Source organism: Mobula birostris, chromosome 5 (genome assembly GCF_030028105.1).
Source record: "Mobula birostris isolate sMobBir1 chromosome 5, sMobBir1.hap1, whole genome shotgun sequence".
Classification (NCBI taxonomy): Eukaryota; Metazoa; Chordata; class Chondrichthyes; order Myliobatiformes; family Myliobatidae; genus Mobula; species Mobula birostris.
In genome coordinates, this window is record NC_092374.1 from 62,610,820 (window position 1) to 62,623,857 (window position 13,038).

The 13,038-nt window shown below is 42.8% G+C and overlaps 1 protein-coding gene across 1 annotated transcript in view; it reads left to right on the forward strand.

Moving 5' to 3' along the window:
* The first annotated feature begins 8,388 nt into the window (after nucleotides 1-8,388).
* musk (muscle, skeletal, receptor tyrosine kinase) overlaps nucleotides 8,389-13,038 on the forward strand; it is a 181,434-nt gene continuing 176,784 nt past the window's right edge. Inside the window, exon 1 of the mRNA XM_072258156.1 lies at nucleotides 8,389-8,533. Within this exon, the coding sequence (XP_072114257.1) occupies nucleotides 8,449-8,533 (85 nt within the window). The 5' untranslated portion in view covers nucleotides 8,389-8,448. The remainder of the gene's footprint in view (nucleotides 8,534-13,038) is intronic.

A 13,038-nucleotide genomic window follows, 5' to 3' on the forward strand; every position in this document is an offset into this window, starting at 1 on the left:
GGCACCTCATCTGTGGCCAAGGACATTTTCAATACCTCTGCTAGGCCCCTGCAATTTCTGCACTACCCTCCCAGAAGGTCCAAGGGGACAGACACCTTGTCAAGCCCTAGGGGTTTATCCATGCTAAATGTGCTTCAAGACAGAAAGCACCTCCTCCTCTGTAGTCAGGAAGTGATCCATAATCTCACGGTTATTTAAAGTTCAAAGTAAATTTATTATCAAAGTACACTACATATACAATATGTTACCATATACAACACTGAGATCCATTTTCTTGCGAGCCTTAGACCCTGTGTCTGTCTCCCGAGCAAATACAGATGCAGAAAAAATCTGTTTAAGATCACCCCCAAATATTTCAGCTTCATGCATAGATAACCACACTGATGCTCAAGAGAACCAATTTTGTCACTTGTTATCCTTTTGCTTTAAGTATATCTGTAGAAACCCTTGGGATTCTCCTTCATCCTGAGCAAACTCATGCCTCCTTTTAGGCCTCCTGATTATCTGAGTCTATTTGTTTTTTCCAGGGACAGATAGGAATAAGAGAGAACTTCATATTAGAACTCTGTTGCAAGACAGATTATGAAATTGTTCCTTATTTGTTTCTAATCCGTATGTGAATGAGTTAATGGCAAATTCCTTGTGAATGCTTAGGTGAGAAGAGTATCTCAGTTTCTCTTGCTCTAAGGTTATAATGGAGAGACATTAATTTGACATCAGTCATACTCTAATGATATAAAATAAGTTTAATTGTGCAATGCCGCATTTCTGCTGGTGGCTTTTGGTTTCAGTACCAGTTATATTTCAGAGGATTACCAAACCAACATGAAACAAAGAGCTTGTTTTATGCATGCCAGCAACATGCAAAAGGTCTCACAGTTAAGTATCTATAAAAGTGGCTTGCTATTCTCCAACAAAGCAGGCACTGAAAACCAGTAATGGCATTGAAACTTAAAATTATCCTCTCCACCCAAGAATACCCTGCAACCAGTAGCAACCAGGCTTTCACGTTGCCAAGATCTGGAACCCCTCATCTAATGTTCTTCACCTCTTTATTCCTTTCTTCTAAACCATTCTTTACGGTCTATCACTTTGAGCAAGGGTGAATTCTATCTATTATTAGAATCTGTCTTGTTAATTAACATAAGGTTTAGCCTGGTAACATGGTTTAACAGGCTGAAGCAATTTGGAGTCAATCCTACGATAACATACACTTATATAGCTTTATGTATATGTTATTGTAGGATTTACTCCAGATTGTAAATAGAAAAAACACAAAGGCTCTGTTTGCGGACATTGTTTCAGAAGATTGGCTTAGCCACCAAGTGCAACCTGCAATTACTCACCACGAGCTTTACATGAAATAATATAAAATGGGGCATGAGTGACAAGTGTGTTGTCTTCTATGGCACTTGAGATTTTCCTGAAGACATACACTCGACATTTCAGGAACAGCTTCTTCTCCTCTGCCATCAGTTTGTTGAATGGACAATGAACTCATTAACATTGCCTCACTATTTTTTTCCTCTTTATGATCTTCTTAATTAATTTAATGTATATATATCAATATCTATATAATAGACTTATTACAATATACTTATTGGAGCTTATAGTTTTTATTATTATGTATTACAATGTACTGATGCTGTAAAACAACAAATTTCATGATATATGCCAGTGATATTCAGGGAGGGAGGAGAAGATGGCGACGCGACGCAGCTCACAGTGGCCACTCCGGTGGTGATGTCTGTTATTTGTCAAGTAGGGTGCCGTGCACAATCCTGATTTGATGGAGACAGACGTGAGAGCACGGAGGAATATCTGGTGAAAATTCTGAAATACCTGCTTTGCTGCTGCTGCTACTGTGTGATCCAGAATCTCCAGAGGGGAAGGCCCTGAGTCCTCGGCTTTGCTTGTTGCTCGGTGGCTGGGGTGGGGTCAAAGCGCTCGGCAGAGGATGGTGCTCGGAGAGGCTGTGTCAGAAGCTCGGAAGCTTGAAGTTTTCGGACAGACTCAGAGTCTGCTGCGGTCGGGTGCTTCCAATGGTGCTGCATCAGCAAGTTTGCAGCATTTGGAGGTTCATGGCAGGGAGAGTTTCTCCCTTCTACCGTCTGCGTGAGATGATGAGGCTATCGGGACTTTGAGACTTTTTTTTAACGTGCCCATGGTCTGCTCTTTATCAAATTACAGTATTGCTTTGCACTGTCGTAACTATATGTTATAATTATGTGGTTTTGTCAGTTTTAGTCTTGGTTTGTACTGTATTTTTTGTGATATCATTCTAGAGAAACATTGTATCATTTTTTAATGCATACATTTCTAAATGACAATAAACAAGGACTGAGTGTCTTCATAATCTAATATTAAACCCGATTCTGAATTCTGTAGAGCCAAGGTCATGGGAACCATTGCTTTATGGTGAGTGTGCCAGGTTTAAAAAATGTGTGGGGCTTGTTGGGATATTTGGCAGAGCTTGAGATCATTGGGTAATTGGGCACTCGGCAAGAGCCAATAAAAAGAAAGCAGCTTTAAGAGGAGCAGCCATTGTGGGAGTGGCTGTATTGTAACTGGATGGAGTTAGAGTGGGCAACTAAGGTTTTAGTTTAAGAGCTTCAGTGAGAGAGGTGGAGGCTAGTTTGAAGTTTCTGTCAGGTTTTTCTTCCTTTATTCGTTCGTAGCTAGGGTAGAGCGAGTGGATCCTGGGGAAGTGGTGTGCTCATCTTGCAAGATCTGGGAGAATTCCAATCTCTGATTGCTCCAACTATGAGAAGTGCATCTGGGTGTACCCTTACAGAGTGTGTTAGAGAAGTAGAGTTGGAGCTGGATGACCAACGGATCATTTGGGAGAATGCGGAGTTGATAGATAGGACCTATGGGAGGCAGACTCATTGATAGCTGGGTGTCTGTTAGGAGAGGGAAAGGGAATATGCTGATAGTACAGAGTAACCCTGTGGCTGCTCCCCTCAATAACAATCGTACTGTTTGGATAGAGCTGCATGTGGGAATGACCTGCCGGGGGAAGCCACTGTGAACAGGTTCCTGGCACTGAGTCTGGCTCTATGGCTCAGAAGGGAGGAGGGGTGAAGAGGAGTGCAGTGGAGATAGGGAGTTCAAAAGTTGGTATTGTATAGACCTCTCCCCACTATAGCAACAGAGACACTGAGGAGCAGATCAGGAGGTGCAAAAATAACAGGGTTGTCGTCATGGATAAGTTCAACTTCCCCAATTTTGATTAGTACCTCCTTAGTGCAAAAAATTTAGGTTCGGCCAGGAAGATTCCTGATACAATATGTAGACAGTCCAGGCCAACTGGAGGGGAGCTGTAAGAGATCTGGTATTAAGCAATGAACCTGGTCAGGTGACAGATCTGTTGGTGGGTGAGCATTTCAGAGACAGTGAATACAACTCCCAGATCTTACCATAGCCTTGGACAAGGACAACATCAGATGGTATGGAAAAGTATTTAATTTGGGGAGGGTAAATTATGACACTATTAGGTAGGAACTTGGGACAATAAATTGGGAACAGATGTACACAGAAAAATTCACAACAGAAATGTGAAGGTTGCTTAGAGAGCACTTGCATGGGACTCTGTACAGGTGTGTCCCATTGAGGTAGGGAAAGGATGGTAGGCTGAGATAACCTTGTTTACAAGCAACGTGGAAAGTTTAGTCCAGAAGAAACAAGAAGCATGCTTAAGGTTCAGGAAATAAGGATCTGGAGACTTAAATAACTAAGCCAGGAATGGACGTAGGAGAGCCAGAAGAGGACATGAGAAGACCTTGGTGAGTAGGATTACGGAAAATCCCAAGGCATTTGATACGTAGGTGAAGAACAGGAGGATGACTAGAGTGAGGGTAGGACTAATCAGGGACAAAAGAGGAAAAGTGCCTGGAGTCAGTGGATATAGGGGAGGTCCTTAATGAATACTTTCCTTCAGTATTAATCAGTAAAAGGGACCTTGATGAATGTGAGATCAGCATAGAACAGATTAATGTGATGGATCATGTCAAAGAGGATAGGCTGGAACTTTTGCGAAACATTAGGATACAGTACTTAGGTCACTGGGGCTGGATGAGACATGAGACATGCCTCAGGGAGTTATGGATGCCTGGAGTGTACTGCCTGGTATGGTGATAGGGGCAAATACATTGGAGACTTTTAAGAGATAGGCACATGGATATAAGGAACATTGAGGGATATGGACATGGTGTGGGTAGAAGGGATTTTTGTTTGGGCATTTTTGATTTGGTTTTTAGCTGGTTGGGCACAACATGGTGGGATGAATGGCCTGTTCCTGTGTTGTACTGTTCTATGTTCTACGTTCTATATTATTATAGAAAGTGAGAGAAGAGACTGTTGCAACTTTGGTGAAGATCTTTGCATCCCCCACAGGCCACTGGAACAGTACAAGAAGATAGGAGGGTGGCAAATTTTATTGCTTTGTTCAAGAAAGTTAATAGAAATAACCCTGGTAATTATAGAACATGAGTCTTATATCAATAGAGGAAAACTATTGGAGAAGATTCTTAGAGACAGGATTTACAAGCGTTTGGAGAAGCATAATCTGATTGGAGATCGTCAACGTGGCTTTGTGTGGGGCAGGTTGTGCCTCACGAGCATGATGGCATTTGTCGAGGAAGTGACAAAACAAATTGATGAAGGTAGTGCAGAGGATGTAGTGTATGTAGATTTTGGTAAGGTATTTGACAAGGTTTCCCTTGGTAGGCTCAATCAGAAAGGCAGGAGCCTTGTCCATTGAGGGCAGAGGGAAGAAGTAGATGGAGCATATTCTGCCTGGAGGTTGGTGGGCAGTGGTGTTCCACAGGCAGCTGTTCTGGGACCCCTGCTCTTTACAATTTTTATAAATTACTTGGATGAGAAAGTGGAATAGTGGGTTAGTAAGTTTGCAGATGAGACCAAGGTTGGTGGTGCTGTTGATAGCATATTAGATTGATCCTGGAGTAGGTTAAGTGTTGGGACAACATCGTTGGGTGAAAGGCCTGTGCTGTGGTGTACTGTTCTATGTTCTATGTGTCTATCACAAAGAACATCAGGACATCCCATAAAATATAGAAAATCAAAGATTATAGATACTGGAAATCTGAATTAAAACAGAACATGCTGAAAACCTCATTAGGTTAAGCAGCACTTGGAATAGAATTAACGATATGCTAGTTCCATTTTAGATGCTGCCTAACTTGCAGAGTGTTTCCAGCATGTTCTGTCTTTAGCCTGCTTTAAGGTTTGATTCATTCTAGTTAATTTATTTAATGGTTTGTTGACCATTCAGCAGAACAGTTTGATGAGGAAACTTCAACCTCAGATCTAATTTCTCTTTTCACAGCCATTGCCGAGTACTCCCTGAATTTTCCATTTTTATTAATAAACTAGCATTGTTAATTTCAATCGTGAAGAAAGAAGGTGATCAAAAGTCATTAGATTAGCATGTGGCACATAGATTAGAAGTGTAATAGCTTATGCTGAAATGGGACACAAACAAGGAATAAATGCTGATTTTCATACCATTTTATTCAGGACTTGAGAGACGAGGAAGCATTGATGTCTATGTTCTCCTATTTATGCAATCTAAGTATGACTCCAGAAATCAAATGCACCATTTAAATTCAACCTGTGCAATTGACAGCATTCTTGCACCTTTTAAAAGGGAGGTGAGCAACCAGTGCAACAATGACTGGAATTCAGAGTACAGTTTGTGGAGTTTCAAACAAACATAGACATGGAGCAGGCATCCTGCTTCACAAACTCAGCCCTCAGCATCTCGGTACAGATCTGCAGAAAACTCCAGCAGGAAAATACCAAGAGCAATGAAAGGAGGTGACTGATAGGTAAATACCCAAAATCATTCCCCTAAGTAAGAAGTTTAATAACCTGCTACATCTAGTTTAGAGATACAGAAATGAATGCCCCCTGACCCCTCTGTAGCCCCCAGTATATCCAATCTATAAACCAATTATTCACAAACGCAACTCAGACCTTATGATTGGTAACACACACTACCACAGAGACAATGGTGAGTGGAAGCTTGAAAATAACTGAGCATCAATTGCTATCGGATGTTGGAAGGTCATTGAAAGATTATCGGAAAGTATTGAGGGACAATGGTCAATGGGGACTGGAGATTATTGAGTGACAATGGTCAGTGGGGACTGGAGATTATTGAGTGACAATGGTCAGTGGGTTCTGGAGATTATTGAGGGACAATAGTCAGTGGGGACTGGAGAATATTGGTGGACAATGGTCAGTGGGTTCTGGAGATTATTAAGGGACAATAGTCAGTGGGGACTGGAGATTATTGAGGGACAATGGACAGTGGAGGTTTGAAGATTAATTAGCACAGGAGTATTCTCATCTTCAGCTCTTTTCCTACCCCACCAGTTCTCATTCCAGTGTTTCTTCTGCTTTACAAGCACACTCATATTTCAAACATGCTGCTCTCACGTGTTCCATCCCATGTCGATATCCTTGCACTTTTCTCAAAGAAGCAATACTGCCTTGGTAGCAGGGCTATCCCATTCAGTGAGTTCATTTCATGCCACCTGGCACTTGCACCCATTGGTTCTGGGAAAGTATCTTGTCCTTGCATGGCAGCTAACATAGATCTGCTGTAACCCCGTGGAGATGGAGATGCCAGTGGACGAGTTCACATACCTGCCCCATCCCAGAGATGTCAGATGAGGTTTCCTGTGGGGCAGTCTGAAAGCCAGCGTGATACACCCAGGAGCATGGGGTGGTGATGGTCCAAGGAATCAATGTTGGAAAATGAATGTTCAAGCTGGTGGGAACGGCAGTACACCAAACCATATTATGCTGAAGAGGTTAGACCAGGGGTTTCCGACTGGGGGTCCACGGACCCCTCAGTTAGTGGTGAGGGTCCATGGCATAATAAAGGTTGGTAACATCTGGGTTAGACCATTCTTCGGTGTCATCAACCTAGGTTGGCTGGACTGTGACTTGATCCCCCACTTTCTAAGTGAGAGGTAAAAATGCTGCCTTTGGTAACTTTTCGAGGTACCTCGCTCGTTGTAAAACACTTTGTGCTGTGAGAAGCAATATAGAATAAAACCTTTGTGCTTCAACTGTTGACCTTCCCTTTTAAGAGTAGTTGCATTCGCAACTAAACATGCTGCCACTCATTTATTGTCGCCTGGTTTGTTTATAAACAGATTCCCCCCCCGCCCCTCACCGCTTCCTCCATTAACCACTTGACCTTTCACCTCTTCTCACCTGATTATTCCTCCCCCTTGGGTCCTCTCCTTCTTCCCTTTTCCCCATGGTTCAATCCCCTCTGCCATCAGATTCCTTCCTCTCCAACCCTTGACCTTTCCCATTCACCTGTCTTCACCTGGCACTTTCTAGCTATCCTCTTTCCCCTCCCCCCACCTTTTTATTCTAGTGTCGTCTCCGTTCCTTCTCAGTCCTGAAGAAGGGTCTTGGCCCGAAACATCGACTGTCTATTCATTTCCATAGATGCTGTCAGGCCTGCTGAGTCCCTCCAGAACTTTGTGTGTGTTGCTTTGTGTATATCTATTCTAATTCACCACATCACCGTCTGCATCCAGAGGGATTGCAGATGTTGAGTTAACCGATGAGGGACATGATCTTTCACAGCCTTGTTAAAAGAAATATCCCCAACACCGTCAGCTCATTCTAAGTGGGATAGATTAATGGCCATTGCATTTTGACAACTTAAACCTTTGACCTCCAGTCAATAAATAGCACAGAAACACAAACATGTCAGTCAGTAATTGTAGAAGAACTCCATTTAGATTTTTAGGTCAATGGTTTAACACACCAATATATAGTTTGCAATGTAATGAGGCGCACCATTGACTCACACTCAAACGTGTAATGAAACAATGTTAATCACTCTTAGCAAGGATGATAATGCAACATTCCTAATCCAAAATAAATCTACACTCACCATCAATCAGGAAACAGGTGGAAGTCCACACAAAGGCTACTGGATTCAGTGTAAGAAGATATTTCAAAAGAGGTCAATGGAGTAAAGGCCAAATCTAATTAAAGCGGCCCAAATTGATTTGAACCATGATATTGCTAGCTGAAAATTGGAGGCTTGTTATATCTGACAGTTGATTTAATGTGATGGAGAAGTTAGCAAAAGCCTATTTTTGGGATTAATCCATGGCTGCCTAAAAGAGAGATTCACTTACTCTTGATACAGGAGGCAGTAAGCTTACATGCCAGCAGATAGCTGGATAGGATAAGGACCATCTGCTCACGTCCATCACTTCTCAGCCCCAGTCTTTTGAAATTTCCTATTTATACTTTGATCAGCATGGGCCTCTTTACGGGTCTGTCAGTGAGTCCTGAGAAGCTAACTTTTTAAAACTCTGATTTGAACACAGGATACAAGGGTGTATCAGCCTGTTGGGCAGAAAAAATCACTTCTGATCGGCGCTCATCATGAACTTTACCCCAGCCGACATTCCACTCCTGATGATCTTCCTTATGATAGCCGGGGACTCAGCTGACGGGAACCTTCCCAAAGGTTTGCTTCAGTCACTGAATTGTTTAATTTAAATTAAGTGATTGCTTTGTATTTGGCGGAGATTTCTGTGTACAGTTTCTCAACAACCTTTTGAACTACAGGTTTATGAGTTAATTTATCTGTAACAAACTTGATTTATTTGAAACAAGATGCAATGGTTGGTTAAAATAGCACAAGGCCAGGGAAAAGTGGGACCTCTGTGGCTCATCACAATATGTCTATTGCTTCAGGTCTCCTCTGATAAATGTTCTTTGATTATTTATTACCAAAGTTTATCAGTGTGGAATATTGTGTTAATTATATATTAAATAGAGAATTCCATAGTTTGTTAATTAACTAAAACAAATCATATTTGGTTTGATTGATCTAGAATTGCCAGTCGATCTGTAGCAGGAGTAATGGGCTGGGAAGTTTGCTGATTACAACAGCTTGTCCTGTGTTTTTGATTTTGAATGACCATTAAGTGAACCCCTCTCTTTAAGATGGTATTGGTGAGCAAAACAAAGAATATAACTGAATACTTTAATAATAACATGCTTTCGGGTAAAATTTATGGTAAATGATCACCAGAAACAATGGAGAGGTAGGCAGAGGCAAGGAAGAGTTGAGGGTTGAACGGGCAAAGGTGAGGTGAAGTCGAGGCAGGGCAACGTTGAGGTGAGGAGAAGTCAAGGTCCGTCCACCTAAACCGAGGAAAGGCCCGTGTTTGATCGATCTAAGCACCAGGCTGATTTGGAAAGGTTGGGTACGGGCCAAAACGTGACGGCAGGGCCCAGGCCCAGAACGTATCAAAGCGACAGGGTCCAGGTCCTAGAACGAGGAACAATGTTTGGACAATTTAAACGCCGGGTCAGATTGGAAAGGCAGGGTGTTGGGACCGGAGGAGGGTCCGGCTGTGCTTGCTACTCCGAGGCATTTATTCAGCTCTGCGCTGAACTGGGGCTGAGGCTGTGGCCTGCTCAGGGCTTTGTGTCTGTGGACTCACTTTAGTTCTGAATGCTATTTGCTTACTGTATTTTTCTCTCTGCACGTTGGGTGTTTGATGGTCTTTTTTTTTATGGGCCATTTTGGGTTGCTTTGTTTTGTGGCTGCCTGTAAGGAGATGAAGCTCAAGGTCATATAAGGTATACATATTTTGAACTTTGAACTTTGAAGCCATAAGACTAACATGGAAAAAAGAAGTCTAGATATCCTCTGAAAGAATTATAGGAGAGCAGAAGGGTTTGGTATTAGAGGAAGAAAGTCAAAAGGTGAATTAGCTAAAAGGTAACCCTTATCCATTCCCCCTACCCACTGGACTGAGCAATCGTTATAAGACTACCTTGCTATAGCGAGGTGGAGAGCTCCGGGCTCTGTAGTGTTCTTGACAGTCATGTGTTAAAGCTCACTGCAGACGCCTGGGTTGTTCCGAGGCAGGCAGTGTGGGGAGAGCAGGAGTGATTGGCTCCAGAGGGATAAATGGTTGCTTCAGAGAATATGGACAGAGAATGCTTAACCCTTTCCCATCACTTCGCTTCTTTCAAGAATGCCTGCAGATTGTTCCACTCCTACTAAATGGCAGCCCTTCCCTGGCCTCATTCTGATGTTTTGGGGCATAGGGCAGCCTGAGGTCCCTTCCCACTTGTGTACAGGATCTCTCAAATTAGTAAACAGTATATAAACTCTCTGTAAACAACAGGAATTCTGCAGATGCTGGAAATTCAAGCAACACACATCAAAGTTGCTGGTGAACGCAGCAGTCCTGACGAAGGGTCTCGGCCTGAAACGTTGACTGTACCTCTTCCTAGAGATGCTGCCTGGCCTGCTGCATTCACCAGCAACTTTGATGTGTGTTGTATAAACTCTCTGTGCCCACACTCTAGTGCAACACAAAGGGAATATAGGTGCTGTTTCTCAGATGAGATAAACCCAAGCCCCATCTGCCCCATCAGGTAGAAATGAAACCCCTGGGAATCTTTTGATAAAGAGCAGAGCAGTTCTCACTCATTCTCTGCCTAAAGTTCATCTCACACCCAGCATCAGCGACCCACTCCCTGCTCAGTGCCAAGGTAGACCAGTTGACCAGCCGAGATGCAGCTGAGAACATGCATTAAAGGAGTCTGATTTTGACTCTCAGTTCATCCACACACTCTCCTCCCTGGATCCCACCCCCATTAATTCCCTGGACACTGGATAAGGTACCGTATCCAGGCAGTCAGAACAAGGGAAAAGAGAGATAGGCCACCATGTATGATGTCAGATTTCTGTGGTAAAGGAAGTTAGTGAAAAGAAACAGGGATTGTTTGGGCCATAGTTAAGACCCAATTTTAACAAAAAACTTCTGTGTTCTGTTAAGATTTACTTTGACTCTGAAGGCTTTATAACCAATATTGTAAGTCAGAGAGAAATGTTTAACACAAGCAGTGAAGACAAGTATTCTATAGATCCTTTCAGGACATCCCAACATATTAAGTGCAGTAACTTACCATGTATGAAACACAATAGCCAATTTGTATATCACAACCTCTCATGATCAGAATCAATATTAACAGATCTCTAGTAGATGAGCCGAGTTAATATTATGATCCTCTGCTCCAAATATCTCACGTTCAAACAGACCTACGCACCCTAGAAATTATAGTATTTGACCAAGGTTTGTGTCATTCTATATGTAGGGTCTTGAAAGGAAGGGTGTGTAAGTCAACAGAACTAACTTAAGATGAAATTTAGGAGTTTCTAATTCACAAGAATCTGTATTAATGTTTTCTCCTTTTATTCCTTTATTAGAAGTGTCATTAAGCACATAGGAATTCAATCAGAATCAGAATCAGAATTAGGTTTAATATCACCAGCATATGTTGTCAAATTTGTTGTTATGCAGCAATACATGATAATTAAAACTGTAAATTACAGTAAGAAGTGTGTATTTTTTTAAGCAACACACATCAAAGTTGCTGGTGAACGCAGCAGGCCAGGCAGCATCTGTAAGAAGAGGTGCAGTCGACGTTTCAGGCTGACGAAGAGTCTCGGCCTGAAACGTCGACTGCACCTCTTCCTACAGATGCTGCCTGGCCTGCTGCGTTCACCTGCAACTTTGATGTGTGTTGCTTGAATTTCCAGCATCTGCAGAATTCCTGTTTTTGTTTTTGTATCTTTTTAAGTTAAAAGAGAAAAAGAAAGTAGTGAGGTAGTGTTCACAGGTTCAATTTCCATTCAGAGGAGAAGAAGCTGTTCCTGAATCGTCGAGTGTGACCCTTCAGGCTCTTGTACCTCCTTCCTGATGGTAACAATGAGAAGAGGACATGTCCTGTGAGATGGGGATCTTTAATGATGGATGCCACCTATTTGAGACATTGCACCTTAAATCTGGCTGTCCTGGATGCTGGAGAGGCTGGTGCCCACGATGGAACTGACTGAGTTTACACCTTTCTGCAGCTTCTTTTGATCCTGTACGCTAGATCCCCTCCACGACAGAAGGTGATGCAGCCAGTTAGAATGCAGTCCACGGTGCATCTGTAGAAATTTGGGAGTGTCTTTGGTGACATTCTAAATCTCCTCAAACCTCCTAATGAATTATAGCTGCTGTCATGCCTTCTTTGTAACTGAATCAATATGCTGGACGCAGGATATATTCTCAGAGATGTTGACACACAGTAACTTGAAGTAGCTCACCCTTCTTACTTCTGGTCCCTCTATGAGGATTGGTTTGTGTTCCCTCGTTTTGCCCTTTCTGAAGTCCACAATCAGCTCTTTGGTGTTACTGACATTGAGTGCAAGGTTGCTGCTGTGACACCCTCAACCAGCTGATCTATCTCATTCCTGTACACCCTCTCATCACCACTCAAAATTCTGCCAACAATAATTGTGTCACCATCAAATTTATAGATAGCACTTGAGCTGTGCCTAGCCACACAGTTGTGGGTGTTTAGAGAGTAGAACAGTGGGCTAAGCTTGAGGTACACCGTTGTTGATTGTCAGCAAGGTGGAGATGCTAATTCCAATCCATACAGATTGCAGTCTTCCGGTGAGGAAGTTGAGGATCCAGCTGCAGAGGGAGGTACAGAGGCCTCAGATTTTGGAGCTTTTTGATCAGAACTGTAGGAATGATTGTGTTAAACGCTGAGCTGAGGCCAATAAACAGCACCCTGACATCAGTATTAGCATTGTCCAGGTGATCCAAGGCCGCAGGAAAAGCCAATGAGATTGTATCCACTGTGAGCCTTTTGTGGCGATAGGCAAATCGCAGTGGGTCCAGCTCCTTGGTGAGACAGGAGTTGTTTCTAGCCGCTCCCAATCTCTCAAAGCACTTCATCACCATAGATGTGAGTGCTGCTGGATGGGAGTTCACCCTGCTGTTTTTGGGCACTGGTATGACTGTTGCCCTTTTGAAACAGGTGGGAACTTCCACCTGTAGCAAAGAGAGATTGAAAGTGTCTTTGAACACACCTGGCAGTTGGTTGGCACTAGTTTTCAGAGCCCTGCTAGGCTGTCCATTAGGGCCTGCCACCTTGCAAGGATTCATTTGC